This window comes from Neoarius graeffei, chromosome 18 (assembly GCF_027579695.1).
Source record: "Neoarius graeffei isolate fNeoGra1 chromosome 18, fNeoGra1.pri, whole genome shotgun sequence".
Classification (NCBI taxonomy): Eukaryota; Metazoa; Chordata; class Actinopteri; order Siluriformes; family Ariidae; genus Neoarius; species Neoarius graeffei.
Window position 1 is genome coordinate 43338406 of NC_083586.1, and position 17827 is coordinate 43356232.

The window sequence follows — 17827 nt, forward strand, 5'->3', positions numbered from 1 at the left end:
AATGATGCGCTGAACCGCTTTGAGCACATTTTGCTAACTTATTTAATATGGCATAACCGTTACAGTTTTCCAGCTATATATATAAATATATTATCTGGGTGTATTTTAGCCTGACTTAACTGATTAAAAAAATAAGTTATTAACACGTCTGGAAAAGTTTAATGATTTCAACATACACGGAGTGAAATCCTGTACTTTCCTCCTCCTCCTCTTGGACAGTTCCGTTACGTTACGTCGAGTTATATTTTTCCCCCAATATATTCCGACTAATCCCGCCTCCTAGACCAGGATTGGATTTGCTCTGTAAGTTTCTGCTCGACAATTGGCTACATGTGAGCACAACCGTAAGCGGTCCAATTGGATTCCATCTTGCTGCGACTAATCAACAGGAAGAAGGCGGGACTTTTCGGAAAAGCGGTAGGAAAAAAAAATCACGTATGTTAGCTCGCGGCTCGTTTCTCGAGTTGAGTGTCTGAGCGAGCGGAGCTCTGCGAGTTACACACGGAGAAGACACACACAGCCATGGCAGAAAACGCCGGCTTGGAAAATCATCGCATTAAGAGCTTTAAAAACAAGGGTCGAGATGTCGAGGTGAGTCAGAAGCCTTGTTGCTGCTCAGTGATCCCGGGTTCGCCGCTGTAGTCAGGTTTATTGACTCGGATTTTGCGTTTTCGGTTCGAGCTCGAATCCGGAACCTGCTTCAGTGTAACATGCGGAGCGGCGGCGGGCGCGGCCTAGTACAGGGGAAGAAAGGCCTCGTTTACACCGCTCATAGGTCTCCATACAGGCACCACTCGGGTTGTGTGCTGTTAGTAATGTTATTAAAGAAAACAGCTTAAATATTTTGTGTTTGTTGAGCGCGAGCTGCGTTACCCTGGTGACCATCGGGACCGATGTAGCTTAATGCTAACTAGCGGTTACCTCGTAGCCGGTTACTTAATGTGTGTGTGAGGAAAAAACGAAAGGTGATATGAATATAAACTGAGTAGAAACCATTAACATGATCGAGGTTTCATATTAATACTCAAACAGATGACAGAGAGAGTGTTTGTGCCGGCGGTGATATTATTAGCTAGCCTGTTAGCAGCAAGTTAATCAAGCTTGTGCTCCTTTACTAACTAGCACGATTAGTTACTTATAATGAATCGAACGATTCGGTTAACGCAGTAGCTTAGCTGGAGTTATTCAGTGCTAGCTGTCAGAACGTTAAGCATCTCAATACAAGCCAGAGAGCCACCGTGGGATCTGCTCTATGCTCGGGTTGTGTTAAATCTCTCTGCCAAATGAATAGCCTAAATGTCAGGCATGTACCGAGGAGTCGATTCCGATTCGAAGGAGTCAAATGGAGCTGTGATGGACGGCGTGCTGTAGTCTGTGTTTATGTGCATGATGGTGGATGTGTGTTCTGTTAGTCAGCATCAAACTAAATTAAAATAAGCTCGGATCTCTTCCAGCTTTTCTTCCCAGGATTGGATTGGTGCACTCCAAATAAACCCTAGTCTACTTGTTGTTGTTTAGTGCTGGTTAAACGCATCATAAACACACAACACTGCGTTTACTTTAGCCAGTGACTGATTGATTGATTAGTTTTCTGTATACGAGATGCGCCATTTTTTTTTTTGTGACAAACCATGATTCGAGTTGGTTTTCACAATTCCATGCAAATTTAGATATGACTCTAATCTGAACGAGTCACTCAAACGAATCCTGGTCCGACGTTTCTTCAGTTCCCTGTTCATACGCTACCGTTCAAAAGTTTGGGGTCACTTTGAAATGTCCTCCTTTTTGAAAGAAAAGCACTGTTCTTTTCAATGATCACTTTAAACTAATCAGAAATCCACTCTATACATTGCTAATGTGGTAAATGACTCTTCTAGCTGCAAATGTCTGGTTTTTGGTGCATTATCTATTGCCGCTTTTCCACTACAAACGCGGCTGAGCCGTGCCGTGCTGAGTTGGGCTGAGTCGAGCTGAGCGGGGCTATTGAAGTTGCATTTCGACTACAACCGCGCTGAACCGTGCTGGCTGGAAGTGGGTGGACACATTGGGTGGAGTTAGCGAAAGTGGGTGGACGTCACGTGATGTCGTTAAGCAGCGCAAACAGTGACATCAGTGAGCTTTTAAGCGGTAGTCTCACGACCCGGATAGTAAACAATAAACATGGAGGACATGGAGTCGTTAGTGTTGCTGGTCTTGGTGCTGTGGCTTGTTGTCACCGACAACGCCAACAGATACTGGCAAGAGCGTATAGATGAGGCGAGGCACATAAGGCTTCAGAAATTCTCGTAATTCTTCTTCTTCCGGGTTTACGGTGTTTTACAGATCCCAGCGTGCTCGCGGGGTGTGTGTGGGCATGTGAGGACACTCCTCCTCACCAATCAGTGCACAGGGGAGTGTCTGCTCACGCCCCCAGCCTCACTCGGCTCGGTTTGGCTCGCTTCAGCCCCACTTCAAAACGGTGCGAGTTTTAGGGGCTAAGCAGGGCTGAAGCGAGCCGAGTCGTGCTGTTCTTTGGTAGTTGAAACGCGAGCCGTGTCGGGCTGAAGCGAGCTGAAGTGAGCTGAAAAAGGGTAGTGGAAAAGGGCCATATGCAGTGGAAGTTCATTATGTCTAACTATTAAAGCTATTTTAAGTTCGTTTCTTAAGACAAGGATTTTTAAGATGTTACCTTGTTGACAGTTTCGGCGAGAATCTTCCGCCTTCTTCAAAACAGTCACCAGATGTTAGGTGGTGACGTGCCTTATCAGCTGATGTTACGCTACGGAGGCGTGAACGTCCCGCCCAATTTGACAGGTAGTTCACGCCTCCTGCTGTCAGGTTGCTCCCCCAGGACGGCGCTCCAGGTGTGTGACAGCGCGTACGCTCCCTCATCCCGGTTCATCGTCCTCTGCGCCCGCTTGCGTATCTCCACTGCCTCTAAAATCCAACGCTGGTATCTATTTTCTTCAGCGCGAATGACTCTGGCCTCTTCCCAATTCATTATATGATGAACTACCTGTCAAATTGGGCGGGACGTTCACGCCTCCGTAGCGTAACATCAGCTGATAAGGCACGTCACCACTCGACATCTGGTGACTGTTTTGAAGAAGGCGGAAGATTCCCGCCGAAACTGTCAACAAGGTAACATCTTAAAAATCCTTGTCTTAAGAAACAAACTTAAAATAGGTGCAATATCTCCATAGGTGTATTGAGGTATTTCACTCACGTGACCAAGTCATGTGATGCTGCCATTTTGGACGGCACGGCTCGAATCAGTTTGAATGCGAGGAAGGCGACAAACGAAAAACATAAAAGAAAAAGGAGCGAGATGCAGAAAACACCTTCACTATCCAGCGACGTAGGGCATTTACAGGGCGAGCAGAGGGAGAGGTATTTGCAAAAATTGAGGTTAGCAGGCTTAGAGAACGATGTTTACCTGCTTCCACCAGGATTGTTCACTGACAGCTAAGATTTGTCCACATTTTCATTTACTTTCGGTCCTCAGGATAAACAAAATGTTATTAAATGTCATTGAAATAACTTCTTAGTCTGTTGAGACATGGCCCGTTATAAGTTTTTTTCCTTTACTGTATTTACTAGTTTACTGAGCGCGCTCCGGGGCTGGCTGGCCGGCTAGCTAGCGCTCCGGGGCTGGCTGGCTCAGTAAACTAGTAAATCCAGTAAGGGAAAAACTTGAGACTGAAAGGTTTTAACAGTCATCCAAATGACTGAACGTAAACATTGCTACAGTAACATACCAGCTACTGTTGTTGACATTAGCTAGCTTGCCGTCCAAAACGGCGGACACCAGGGCGTCACGTGACCCTGTGACGTCAGGTGAAATACCTCAATAGAGGCCCATTTCCAGCAACTCTCACTCCAGTGTTCTAATGGTACAATGTGTTTGCTCATTGCCTCAGAAGGCTAATGGATGATTAGAAAACCCTTGTACAATCATGTTAGCACAGCTGAACAGTTGAGCTCTTTAGAGAAGCTATAAAACTGACCTTCCTTTGAGCAGATTGAGTTTCTGGAGCATCACATTTGTGGGGTCGATTAAATGCTCAAAATGGCCAGAAAAATGTCTTGACTATATTTTCTATTCATTTTACAACTTGTGGTGGTAAATAAAAGTGTGACTTTTCATGGAAAACACAAAATTGTCTGGGTGACCCCAAACTTTTGAATGGTAGTGTGCATACCCCTTTTCCACCAAATCAGTTCCAGGGCTGGTTCACAACTTGCGAGCCAGCTGAGAACCAGTTTGCTTTTCCATAGCTCGCGGTGCTGAGGGGAGCCACGTCAGTTATGTCGCTGTGTACGTCAGTTACGTCGCTACGTTTGCATAAACCTTGGCGCGAACATCGAAGCAACAACACGGAGAAGAAGCAGCAGCAGCAACAACAATAATAATGGATGACTTCGCGTTTGCACAGCTGCTGCTTCTCATCGCTTAAAAATGGCGACCTTTCGCAGTCTTGCGATTGCTGTTGGTCTTAACAACTTGGCCCCCCCACTGACGTAAGCAGTTCTTTCCTCTGGCCCAGCAGAGTTGGTGCTAGCCTGGAACTGGTTTTTCTGGCCCAGAGCCAGTTCTTTGTTCAGTGGAAACAGAAAACCCGGTTCCAAATTAAGCACTGGCCCCGAACCAGCCCTGGAACTGCTTTGGTGGAAAAGGGGCAGCAGTGGTGCTTGAAAGTTTGTCACCCCTTTAGAATGTTCTACATTTCTGCATAAATATGACCTAAAACAACAGTAGGTTTTCACACAAGTGCCACCGAAGTTATATAGTTGTCTACTGTAGGTATGTAGCTTGACCTAACTTCTTAATATATCTGGTTGTTAATGTTTTCCCAAAGGTTTTATGGTATTTGTGCACCATGACAACCTTCACCCATGTTGGTAGCATAAACTCATTCATCCCTGAAGTAAATGGTTCCTCTTATGGAACACGTTATGGAGTGATGAGTTTTCAGAGCTGCCAGAAATCATCTGCTGCCCTTAGAGCATTAAGATAAAAATGTATCAATAAAATAACAGGTTTTGTCCCTCATCAGTACAGTGGTGCTTGAAAGTTTGTGAACCCTTTAGAATTTTCTATATTTCTGCATAAATATGACCTAAAACATCAGATTTTCACACAAGTCCTAAAAGTAGATAAAGAGAACCCAGTTAAACAAATGAGACAAAAATGTTGTACTCTGTCTTTATTTATTGAGGAAATTGACCCAATATTACATATCTGTGAGTGGCAAAAGTATGTGAACCTCCAGGATTAGCAGTTAATTTGAAGGTGAAATTAGAGTCAGGTGTTTTCAATCAATGGGATGACAATCAGGTGTGAGTGGGCACCCTGTTTTATTTAAAGAACAGGGATCTATCAAAGTCTGATCTTCACAACACGTTTGTGGAAGTGTATCATGGCACGAACAAAGGAGATTTCTGAGGACCTCAGAAAAAGCGTTGTTGATGCTCATCAGGCTGGAAAAGGTTACAAAACCATCTCTAAAGAGTTTGGACTCCACCAGTCCACAAGTAGACAGATTGTGTACAAATGGAGGAAATTCAAGACCATAACTTCCCCAGGAGTGGTTGACCAACAAAGATCACTCCAAGAGCAAGGCATGTAATAGTCGGCGAGGTCACAAAGGACCCCAGGTAACTTCTAAGCAACTGAAGGCCTCTCTCACATTGGCTAATGTTAATGTTCATGGGTCCACCATCAGGAGAACACTGAACAACAATGGTGTGCATGGCAGGGTTGAAAGGAGAAATCCGCTGCTCTCCGAAAAGAGCATTGCTGCTCGTCTGCAGTTTGATAAAGATCACGTGGACAAGCCAGAAGGCTATTGGAAAAATGTTTTGTGGACAGATGAGACCAAAATAGGACCTTTTGGTTTAAATGAGAAGCGTTATGTTTGGAGAAAGGAAAACCGTGCATTCCAGCATAAGAACCTTATCCCATCTGTGAAACATGGTGGTGGTAGTATCATGGTTTGGGCCTGTTTTGCTGCATCTGGGCCAGGACGGCTTGCCATCATTGATGGAACGATGAATTCTGAATTATACCAGCAAATTCTAAAGGAAAATGTCAAGGCATCTGTCCATGACCTGAATCTCAAGAGAAGGTGGGTCAGGCAGCAAGACAACGACCCTAAGCACACAAGTCGTTCTACCAAAGAATGGTTAAAGAAGAATAAAGTTAATGTTTTGGAATGGCCAAGTCAAAGTCCTGACCTTAATCCAATCGAAATGTTGTGGAAGGACCTGAAGCGAGCAGTTCATGTGAGGAAACCCACCAATATCCCAGACTTGAAGCTGTTCTGTACGGAGGAATGGGCTAAAATTCCTCCAAGCCGGTGTGCAGGACTGATCAACAGTTACCGGAAACGTTTAGTTGCAGTTATTGCTGCACAAGGGGGTCACACCAGATACTGAAAGCAAAGGTTCACATACTTTTGCCACTCACAGATATGTAATATTGGATCATTTTCCTCAATAAATAAATGACCCAGTATCATATTTTTGTCTCATTTGTTTAACTGGGTTCTCTTTATCTACTTTTAGGACTTGTGTGAAAATCTGGTGGTGTTTTAGGTCATATTTCTGCAGAAATATAGAAAATTCTAAAGGGTTCACAAACTTTCAAGCACCACTGTGTCAGATTCCTTGCCCGTAGCAATCACACATGCTACCAATGTGATAAATGGAGATTAGGTTGGAAAAACAGTCATGTTTTCTTTTAACACTTGTCTGAATTGCACGCGAGTCAACGCAAGCTGTGCATCGTTTGACGGCGGTAACAAACGAGAGGTTTGTCGTTTTCTTGCTTCACTTGGGTGAAGCAAGAGAGAGCCATCACTCTTCCTCTTGTTTCAGCTATTCCAGGAATTTGAGTTGTAGTCTGTCGTTCTCACGCAGTCGCTCCAAGATGGTAATGCTGCATTCGAGTTAACTCCATGAAACGTCCATGTGAAAGCTTGTCTGTGCACAAGTTCACAAACTGGCATGTGGTTAGTTTTATAGATTTAACCAACTCGTGTCTGTAGTATTGTAATCTCGTTGAAAGGTAGAAGCGATCACTTTAACCGTATGAGCTTTCATGTTATGATGCCATGTGCTGAACTCCAGAGTTGAGAAGCACTTCTTGTTTCCCGAGTAGGAATTCCAGGTTGATAAGATCTTCTTCCTTATTTATTTTTTTGTTCTTGATCAGGGTCCAGAAATGATGAAATATAAGCTTTGGTTGAACAAAGGATACTTAGCATGCAGCTCGGCGTCATCAGCTGGATTAGGAAGCAAGATTTGTGGTCATGGGTATAAGACAGAAGGGAACCGTTTGGGCCTTCTCTGAAGGCCTAGAAGGCCCTAACATAGCATTTCAAGTTTTATATTTAATTGCTTTCTTTCTTTCATAATTCAAATTCTCATTTCAATTTGGCTTCATTTTCTGAGAACTTTAAAATAGTTATCCAATGAGGTTTGTTTGTTTGTTTGTTTGTTTGTTTGTTGTCTCGAGGCTGAGAAGAGTTTAGAGCTGACTCACTCATTGGTTAGGACTTCATTGCTGGGACAGAAGACCATGGCAGTGTGTTTTATGTAGGAAGTGATGGATGAATTAACCAATCAGATTTTGATTTCTGGTGGGAGGGACCAAAAATGTATCGGCCTTTGCCTTCTCGAAGGCTAACGTGAGCTTAACCGCGAGTTGGCGCCGTCAGCACTGCAGTGAAGTCACCTTCCAGCTGGTGTAGCGTTCATCACTAGTGTTAGCGAATACTAATAAAGCGGTCAAGCCTGTGCTATCGAGAACAACTCAGGCTCATGACGGAGAAACTAATGCCGCTTTTCCACTACCAACGCGGCTGAGTTGTGCTGAGCCGTGCCGTGCTGAGTTGGGCTGAGTCGAGCTGAGTGGGGCTGTTGGAGTTGCATTTCGACTACAAGCGCGCTGAACCGTGCTGGCTGGAAGTGGGTGGACACATTGGGTGGAGTTAGCGAAAGTGGGTGGACGTCACCTGATGTCACTGTTTGCACCGCCTAACGACATCAGGTGACCTTTTAAGCGGTAGTCTCACGACCCGGATAGTAAACAATAAACATGGAGGACATGGAGTCGTTAGTGTTGCTGGTCTTGGTTCTGTGGCTTGTTGTCACCGACAACGCCAACAGATACTGGCAAGAGCGTATAGATGAGGCGAGGCGCATAAGGCTTCAGAAATTCTCGTAATTCTTCTTCTTCCGGGTTTACGGTGTTTACAGATCCCAGCGTGCTCGTGGGGCGTGTGTGGGCATGTGAGGACACTCCTCCTCACCAATCAGTGCACAGGGGAGTGTCTCCTCACGCCCCCAGCCTCACTCGGCTCGGTTTGGCTCGCTTCAGCCCCACTCCAAAACAGTGTGAGTTTTGGGTGCTGAGTAAGGCTGAAGCGAGCTGAGTCGTGCTGCTCTAAGGTAGTCGAAACGCGAGCCGTGTCGGGCTGAAGTGAGCTGAAAAAGGGTAGTGGAAAAGGGCCAAAAGATTTCGGTCTCCAGACTCCTCTTCCACGCACGCTTGCTACAGTATTTTTCACTCAGAATTAAGTGTTCATTTCCCAGTGTAATTTACTTAGTTACTTTTAGACTCAACATCGACAACTACACACAATGGAGCGACCTGACACCCTGCCACTAATCCTTTGCAAAATCCTTTGCCCTGTTGCTGTTTTGGTGTGTCAGGCTAAGTTTTGGCTGAGTTCAAGTCCCAGCTCTAATAGTAACGGCTCACCACTGGTCTAAGAGGAACTGTTTTGTTAGGGTTGGGTTGTGAGTAGGAGTGTATTGAGATGGTGGATATATTCAGCAGGCTGCATAATAAAGTTAGTTATTTGTCATAATGGTGATTAATATTGTTTGAGATAAAGTGAGCAGTTAAACTTGATCAAGCCCGCACTCGTCCTGTGTGTGTGTGTGTCTCTCTCTCTCTGTCTCTCAGATCAGAGGAAGAGAGGCTGCAGGGGTTTAAAAAAAAAACACCCTTATCCTAAACGTGCCATTTTTCACGAGCCAGTAAGTGACAATATGAGTGTACTAGTTCCTACATTCGGCAGCAAACAGGACACCTCCTCCCAAATCTTTAAGGGCTGAAGAAACTGAGTAAGTTATGATGCTGACCCCAAAGAGTGGTGGAACAAAATCTTACAAAATTATTTGTACACTGTACAATCCGATAACATCAAGTCAAGTTTATTTGTCTAGCGCTTTTAACAATAAACATTGTCGCAAAGCAGCTTTACAGAATTTGAACGACTTAAAACATGAGCTAATTTTATCCCTAATCTATCCCCAATGAGCAAGCCTGTGGCGATGGTGGCAAGGAAAAACTCCCTCAGACGACATGAGGAAGAAACCTTGAGAGGAACCAGACTCAAAAGGGAACCCATCCTCATTTGGGCAACAACGGACAGCATGACTATAACATTAACAGTCCTAACATAAAGTCAGCTTCGTTGATGCTATAAACCCCCCACCGACGGAAACCCAAGCACAAAACCGTTCACGACAACCGCAGTCCCAAAGTCAGCAAGTCAACTGTAGTCCTCAGCCACAAAAGCACCACTGCAAGTGTCCAGAGCGTCCTCCAGGCGCAACCCCTAACTGTCCACATGGGGCCGCCCTCCACAGGAGCGATATGATAAGACTCCAACCAGACACAGGGCACCAGGATGGATCAGGCAGGTCTGAGGAGCAGAAGAGGTCAGCATCTTGATCCCAGGACCGACATGTAACTCAGAGGGACAGGTTACGGGGGGAACACAGGTTGTTGGGTATGCCCAAGGTCACCTGAATAAGTAGGAACAGTATACATATTGCACTGAGTACAAGCAGGGACTCCAGCAACTAACCATGACAGCATAATTAAAAGGGGAGAGCCAGAAGGTAATGCAGGCATGAGGGAGGCCCGGGACATAAAGCAGCCAACCACTACACCGTCGTCAAACTCGAGTGAGCAAGCAAGTGGGGACTGACAGCATCCGTACATCCCAGTTTACCAAAACACTCTGTCTGAGGACTCTCCAGATCTCCTCCTTTACCTCAAACACACCATTAACACAAGGCTTGACTAAACAGATATGTTTTCAGCCTAGACTTAAACGCTGAGACTGTGTCTGATTCCTGAACACTACTTGGAAGGCTGTTCCATAACTGTGGGGCTTTGTAAGAAAAGGCTCTGCCCCCTGATGTAGCCTTCACTATACAAGGTACCAGCAGATAGCCTGCAACTTTTGGTCTAAAGGTGAAGGCTAGTAACAGGCATGCCTGCCAGGCTGGTGCTCCATGCATCATACTTTTCACTGTCGCTATGTAAATATATTCAGGGTGTAACGATTCATTAGTTGTTTCCCATTGCACCCACACTGATGTTGATTACGTTATGAAAGAATCTTTCGTCGAGATCGAGTCAAATCAAGTGACTCGTTAATCAAAATGTTTTCTGAAGAGTCAGACAAGTGCAAAATGTCTTTGACTCTTTTGTTCAAGGCAAAGGTTTGGTAATCTTTTCAAACAGTTTTTTGTTTGCATTGAGTTCACTGCAAACGCTTGCAAGCGCACAAGCAGGCGAAGGAGGAAGTTCTCCGCAAACGAAAATGAAAACGTGCACAAACGCGGATGAAACGAACGCAGAGTATGGACAGAAGGCTCCAGACGTAGCCGTATTTAACATCGAGCATCAATGAGCCATAAGAGAGATGTGTGCCCAGATGGGAGTTATTCCACAAAGTATACGCAAGGGTTCGATTATATTTTATTCTTATAATAATTCAAGTGGTTCGCTTGTCTGCTGACGTTAATGCTTTTTCTCAAAGCCTTCTTTTTAATGCTATCTTTTATCAATCCTTAGCTGTAGCTAGGCGATTGTGTTGCTGTTTGTGGTCGTTAGTTTAGGCTAAATCACATACAGCTAAAGCACTAGGTATTTAAATTGAACAATTTTGTAGAACATTTAACTGTAAAAGGTTAGTGTGTATAATGCCTCAAAACCCCACTTTTTTTTTTTCCCTTGTACAAAGCAATAATCATTGATTGACCATGTGTTTTTGAACCATAGCTGATCCAAAAGGCCATAAATTAATGGAAAATCAATAAGATCAGCCGATTTTCACGGAATCTGCCGAGACTGAACCAGAATATCCCAAAGGGGTGCCTGATGTCACGCGTGCAGGGCTCGAAATTAACTTTTTTTCTTTGTGTCCCCCAGTGGTCCCGAATTCTGTGTTGTATTGTCCCGAATGGAAGCAATAGTGTCCCCATTTTTTTCCTCTCTGAAATAACCAGTGGTTAATATTATCATATGAAGTTACTATTATATTTGTAACTATGCAATTTTGAACCCTTTATATCATTTTTACAATAAGTCACAAGACACAAGCGACACATGTCCAATACATCATCTACTTCAAAATTACAGTTATTGCATTTTCAGTTTATTAAACTTTGGCGATCTCACTGTATGAATAGATACCCGTTTATTTAAAGGGGCCAACTAGCTCATTCAGAAAATGTTTCAACTCCCTACATCTGCAGTACACTTTAGTTGAAAATAAGACCCTTTTATGTTCATTTCATCTACTTATACCTTGAATATCTGTTGGCACTTATAAGGCCAACTTATAATTTTCACCATTACCGTTATCCATTTCTATGAACTTTCCGTTATCCATTACCGTTATCCATTTTTATGAACTTTCCGTTATCCATTTTATGAACTTTCCGTTATCCATTTTATGAACTTTCGCTGCCGGGTGCAAATGTTAGCACCATCAGCATAGTGGCAGGTCCGAGCCTAGTTGTGCTGCTGACTGACTAAACTTTCTGAACTAGAAAGACACCAAGAAAACTCACTTATTCTGTTGAACGGTATCTTCCGTCAATATCATCCACATCATTCCTGTTGTATTTTATAACGTGTCTAACAGTGTTCATTAAGTTCATTCAGTTGCTAGCGTTGCCTGCAGACCAGGCGATGACACTTTGGATCCTGAAGGTCCCGGAGACGTTATGTCTGGGCTTTCAGTTTCTTCCCCGCGGTCGGTCCGCTTCAACCACTTCAGCATTTTTGTTCTGGCAAGAGTCGGCGCAGCGTGTGCGGTAGCAATTCCATTCCAAGTCCATATAATGCGGACTCCGGCTGAAGATTCTAGAACAGAATGCGCTGCTCTGTAGCCTACGGATGCAGGTGCATCGAAAGTGTAGCTATTATGTATTTTTCGCTGTTAACGTTTTAAAATTAAAATTGACAAATTAGGTGAATGTCTACGTATGTGTTACGGCTTTGTAAATAATATTAATGTAGAACTTTTTTTCTAGATCTATTTTTTTCCATTGTCCCGGGATTGTCCCAGATATGATAATTTTGTGTCCCGATGACATTTTTTATGGTCCCCGGGACATCGGGACACCATTAGTTTCGAGCGCTGCACGCGTGTAACAATTCCGGTCTCAATTTCGTTCCCGCGCGCAGCAGTGGTTAGATCTAGCCTGGGCCCGCCCATCCTAAGTGTGATGCAACACGAGGGCCTGTTGCGAGCTTAGTCTGGCCAGGCAGGCTATCTACAGCTCTTCCAAGCTCCCGAAAAATCGGGAGCCATTCAACTTTGAGCATCTCCAACGGCCCTGGGTAGAGGCGTGTTCAAGGCACTGACGTAGTAGAACTGCGACCGGAAGCCATAGATTGTTTACAGAATCTATGCCAGAAGCGCTTCATTCACTAGAAACATTACGAACATGGAGCAAGTTCTCATTGAAAACGGAGCAAAGAGCAGCCCTGGAGGTATTTATTGAAAGGAAGGACGTTTTCGCCTTGCTCCCGACCGGCTTCGGTAAGAGTTTAATCTACCAGTTAGCCCCGTCGCGTCACATACGTCAGAGGAAAGAGTGATGTGATTGGTTTAAGCTTCGTCACAGCCTTTTCTGGCTTCGACCAGTAGCAAACTGAGGCATTTCAGGGAGGCGCGTCAACCACGCACTTTGGGAAACGGTTGAGCTTAATAGCTTTGCCAGACCAAATGCTCGCAGAGCTTTGAAGTCACGTTAGCCAGACTAGGTTAGATCAGTCTCGATATGGAATCACGTTTTGGAGAGAATTCTGATAGTGATTGGGATTCTTACATGTCTGATGAAAGGGCAGACAATTATGGAGGATATTCCGGAGTGAATGGGTATCTTTTCGAGCCCCCAAGACGAGAAACGGTTGCCAGTTCATGATGGTCTTTCTCTGTAGCGCACAAGGGATGGATGGATGGATGGATGGATGGAGAGATGTATAGAACGTGGTGGTTACTTTTCGTCATGTTTTCCTGAACAAATCTAAAAAGAAATAATCTTGCAATATTGCAATCTGAGAGCATTTAGCATGTTTCAGTTAATAATTAATGATTGCGCGTGCACATTTTTCTTCCTGTTAACATGCATCAGATATGACAAGATTGGATGTCACAAGCGTGTAAATATTGCTCATAATCCTGCATCTGGTGCTCTGTGTGAGATAATAGGGTAATCGATGAACTGTCAAGGTCATTTATGAAATAAATGTGGTTTGTTTGGTTTTTTTTTTTGTGTGCCAGTAATTCCCATGTGGTCGTTCTGGTGGTGGTGGTGAACACTTGATGAATCAGATTTATTATTCGTAGGTGACATGAAGGCCGAATCCCATTTCACCCCTTGGACCAACCCCTTGGCCCTTCCCCTCCATTTTGCGTGTTCACGTGAAGGGGTAGGGGTATCCCAATCCCAGTTAACGCAGAGGGGTAGGGGAAGGGGGAGGGCTTCTGTACCCCTCCAAACGGAGATTTTCCTGGAGCTGACTCCGAACGAAGGGGTTTGAGTGATTTCCCATAATGCCATGCGGATTTCAGCGAGATTTCATGTGGATTTCAGAAAGATGGCGGTTCCCGCGGCGAAAGATTGTCATAAATGTATTTTCTCCATTATTTACGTGTTTTAAGTTGTTATCCAGAGGAAACACGCCGCTTGATTCGCTTTCGAGCTGAGAATGAGCAGCGATTTCTGAAATCCAAGCTGCTGCTAAAAAGCTTTGGGAGTGAGTATTGTTTTCGGTTGCTTTACTGCGTACGTTTTGTTCTGTTATTCTCGCTTTTATTGTTTACATGAGTGTTCTGACACCTCATTCTGTCGGATGTGGTGCACGAAGCGCCAAAGATATCCCATTCAGTGGTGTTAGTTAACAAATCACACCCTGCCAGCAGAGATTTCTGTTCTGGCTCTGACTGTAGCGGCTGGTCGCAGCCAATGACGCATTTGGTCGCGTTTTGCTAACGTAAACGCTGACGGAGGTACGCGATGACGTATGCGATCGTTGAAGGGCTATCCCAATACGTAAGGGTTGAATTTCAAGCCCTATCCCTTGTAGCTCAGTTTCAAGGGGAAGGGCCAAGGGGAAGGGGGAGGGGTAGGGGTAGAAATTAGAATTGGGATTGGGCCGAAATCTGCCCACTTCATTTGCATAAACCTCACCCACCGTCACTTTTAGATTAGTTTTTTTTTGGGGGGGAAATTCGTGAACTGAACATCCTGTTGTATACGGATTTGAACATCCAAACGCAACTCGGCGCTTTCCCATTGTTATTCCTTGTAAGATTCCTATAACAATATCTAATTTCAGCGAGTAAACAAGCACGGATGACCCAGCATGACGCGTCATGACCCAGATAACGCGTAACATCATGTGAGATTAGCCCTGAGGCAAGGCTGCCTTCTTCCAGGATCCCGAAGCTGTGATTTATTGATAGTTTTGTGCTTGATGATGATAGTTGTTTTTTTTTTTTTTTCTTTTTTTTCTCCCCCTGCTTTTAGTTAAATTTGGTCGTTACTAATGATATATATTAGGGATGAGCGAGTACAGCATTATCTGTATCCGTTAACCATATGAATTATCCGTACCTGAAAGTGGGCGGGATTTAACCCGGAAGTGGGTCTGGTTGTCTTGAAACGGGTGGGGCTTTAACCAGTATGTTATTTTAAGCATGCAATTGATATGGATTGATCAGAAATTATATTATTGCTGATTAGAAAACTATTTACAGGACGGCATCAGCATTGAGCTTCAGATCAATGGTTTTGATCACGATAGCAAATGAACTATTTATAGAACAAGTTTTGCAACAATGAATACAACACATGCGGTTGCAATTATGAAATGAAATGAACAAGAGTTTTCATACTCAACATAACTTTCTTTTTTTAACTTTTTTTTATGATCAGTGTGATTTTTTTTTTTTTTTTTTGGTTCTTTTTTTTTTAATTTTTTTTTATTTCCACACTGTGTGTGTGTGTGTAGCTTAATTTGTAATATTATTTATACCACTATTACCTAGAAAGTGTCAGACACTCAGTGCGTGAAGTAAAATAAAACTGGTTAGAGCCAACTGACGGTTTAAAAAAAAAAAAAACAAACTCTGATGACCGGCAGAGAGTGTGTAGCTTAATTTGTAATACTTATACCACCACTACCTTTATTTTTACATGAATTACAGCAAGAAAGTGTCACACTCAATGCGTGAAGTCAAAAAAACTGTTTTTAACCGACGGTTAAAAAAAGAAAAAAAAATCTCTGACAGGCAGAGACGCAACGCGAGTCGCTTTCTACCAAGCACCATGTCTGAACGAACCCATGTTTACCAGAACTCTACTGGTTATAAGTAAGTACAAACTGAAATAAAAACAAAGCTGAAGAAACCCGAAACGTTAACGGAAAGAGATGGAGAGCTGTTCTCTGTGTGAGTGAGCAGAGCGGTGTGTGTAGGGGAGGGGCGCTGTGACGCTGTGTGAGGATTTTCATTCAGTCCGAGCACAGATATTGACTCGTATTACTCGTATAATACTCTTGCTTGGCAAAAGTGCTTTATCCGTACCGGATACTCGTTTCAGCAGAGTATCCGGCTCAACTCTAATATATTAATTTTAAAGCATTACAAAAAGGCATTACGTTCACTTTAAAGAAAACCCGCTTGCCTGGAACGCTCGCCTCGGTTTGTTGGGATTTGAACACACCTTAGTGTTTCAGTATTGACTGAACTCCTGTATCATGCAGATTACTCTACTCTATATTTCTCGCTGTGATGTTGCTGGCACAATGGAAATAATGGCAGGGCAGAGCCCCAAAGGCTGGGGATATGAAGGACCTGGATATAAGATGGTGTTCAGGAGCGGAGAAAGTGGTTACGAAAAAGCCATGAGCACGCGTTACGAGTCGTCTCCTATGTTTCGCCTCTTTGTTAGCACCTCAGGCATGTGTTCACAAACCATCAGCAATCTCAAACACTCGCATCCACTCTTGCACCGATACACACACTGTGCTATTATGTACAGCTCAGCGGTGCCAAGCTGTCATGTCGCTAGGGGAAGCTTCAGGCTTCTGACTTATGGAGTGTTTCCTAACTGCTTTGCCCTGCTTTCGGTCCACTTCTGAGTCTGACTCATCTTGCACACACACACGATGCTCCACAGCATACAGTATTTATACATGGTGTGCCAGAATGTTGGGCCACACTAACGCTTCATGCACGTGATGAATGCGTTAACCTGCAGCTTTCTTCGCTAAATAATGTTCTAAACCTGGACTGGATTTACTCGATTTGCAGAAAAGGAGCAAATCAGTTGTTTGGAGCTACAGATCGCACTGGTACGACATCTTTTTGAGATGAACCACATGCTTTGTTTCGCTGTTGTAGTGACCCAGGCATGTGTGGAAACCTTAGTAAACATGTTGAGATTTTTAGGATTCGGACTTCTTAACCTTCTGCTTTCTTCACCTCTGCATTTATCCATCAGCATCCTGTTTTGTGTTGTGCGCATTTGTTATACTGGTCCGTATCTCCGTCCTTCCGAAACACCCTTTTTCTCAGCGACCACAAATCATAGCCACTTTGTACCAAACTTCAGCTTGGGGTTCTCTACCGTGTATAGCGTTTTCAGGTCTGTTGCACATTGACTTCCTGTTTACTGACTGAATGTATTTATGAAACATACAGGGTGGATTTTGACGCTATTTCAAGAAGCAAAATGCTCTTTCAAAATGGCAGTTTACCAGGATGCTATTTGAAATCCCTGTGGAGAGACACGGCTCTTTACTTACTTGTTTCAGGGTTAATTATTTGTTGAAGTCAACATTCATAATAAGTGTCCTATTCCTTCGATCGGTTGCATTCTGATACAAGCGTGAGCGGGGGAATACGCAAGTGAGCAGTAGCCCTCGGTTGATCTTGCGGGTTGTGGGGTGGGTGTTTGTTTTGTTTTTTTAAAGGGGAACAGAGGGCAATATATAGAGTAAATATAACAATAAAACACACATTAACGAACCTTATTGAAGACTTACAAAAGTTTTTTGTTCTAAGGTTGGAAAGTTCTAGTGTTTTGAAAGTAGCTCGAGCAAACTATTTCCGCAGTTTGAACAGCCCGCCATGATATTAATTTTATCCAATCAGAATGCACGTTCATTTTCTCTGCGTAACACTCATGACGTATGTATGTGCCCAGTTGTGTTGGCTCATTGAGGTTGGGACTAGCACGTGTGAATCGGAAAGTAGGATGAATTGTAAGTGATCGGCTACACAATGCCACAGTGTGTTGCTTTCGGGTGTAATAACAGGACCGATGGAAAGCATAACGATCCTCCAGACGTGTCTTTTCACTCGTTTCTGCTGAAAAACACCAAGCGAGTTCGAGCTTTCTTCTCTTCTTTCGTCATCGCCGGAGTCGAGAGTACCTCTCCTAGGTTCAAACTGGTACCCTTCTAAGCCATAGCCTGCTTGCAGTGTGTCTTGCGGGATCTCTTCGTACGATTCGACAG

At 43.9% G+C, this 17827-nt stretch overlaps 1 protein-coding gene across 2 annotated transcripts in view; it reads left to right on the forward strand.

The window, feature by feature from the left end:
• The first annotated feature begins 451 nt into the window (after positions 1-451).
• kpna3 (karyopherin alpha 3 (importin alpha 4)) overlaps positions 452-17827 on the forward strand; it is a 78229-nt gene continuing 60853 nt past the window's right edge. The window contains exon 1 of one of the 2 annotated variants that reach the window (XM_060898839.1): positions 452-591. In XM_060898839.1, the coding sequence (XP_060754822.1) occupies positions 523-591 (69 nt within the window). In that variant the 5' untranslated portion in view covers positions 452-522. The remainder of the gene's footprint in view (positions 592-17827) is intronic. The other variant, XM_060898838.1, reaches the window with a different exon arrangement.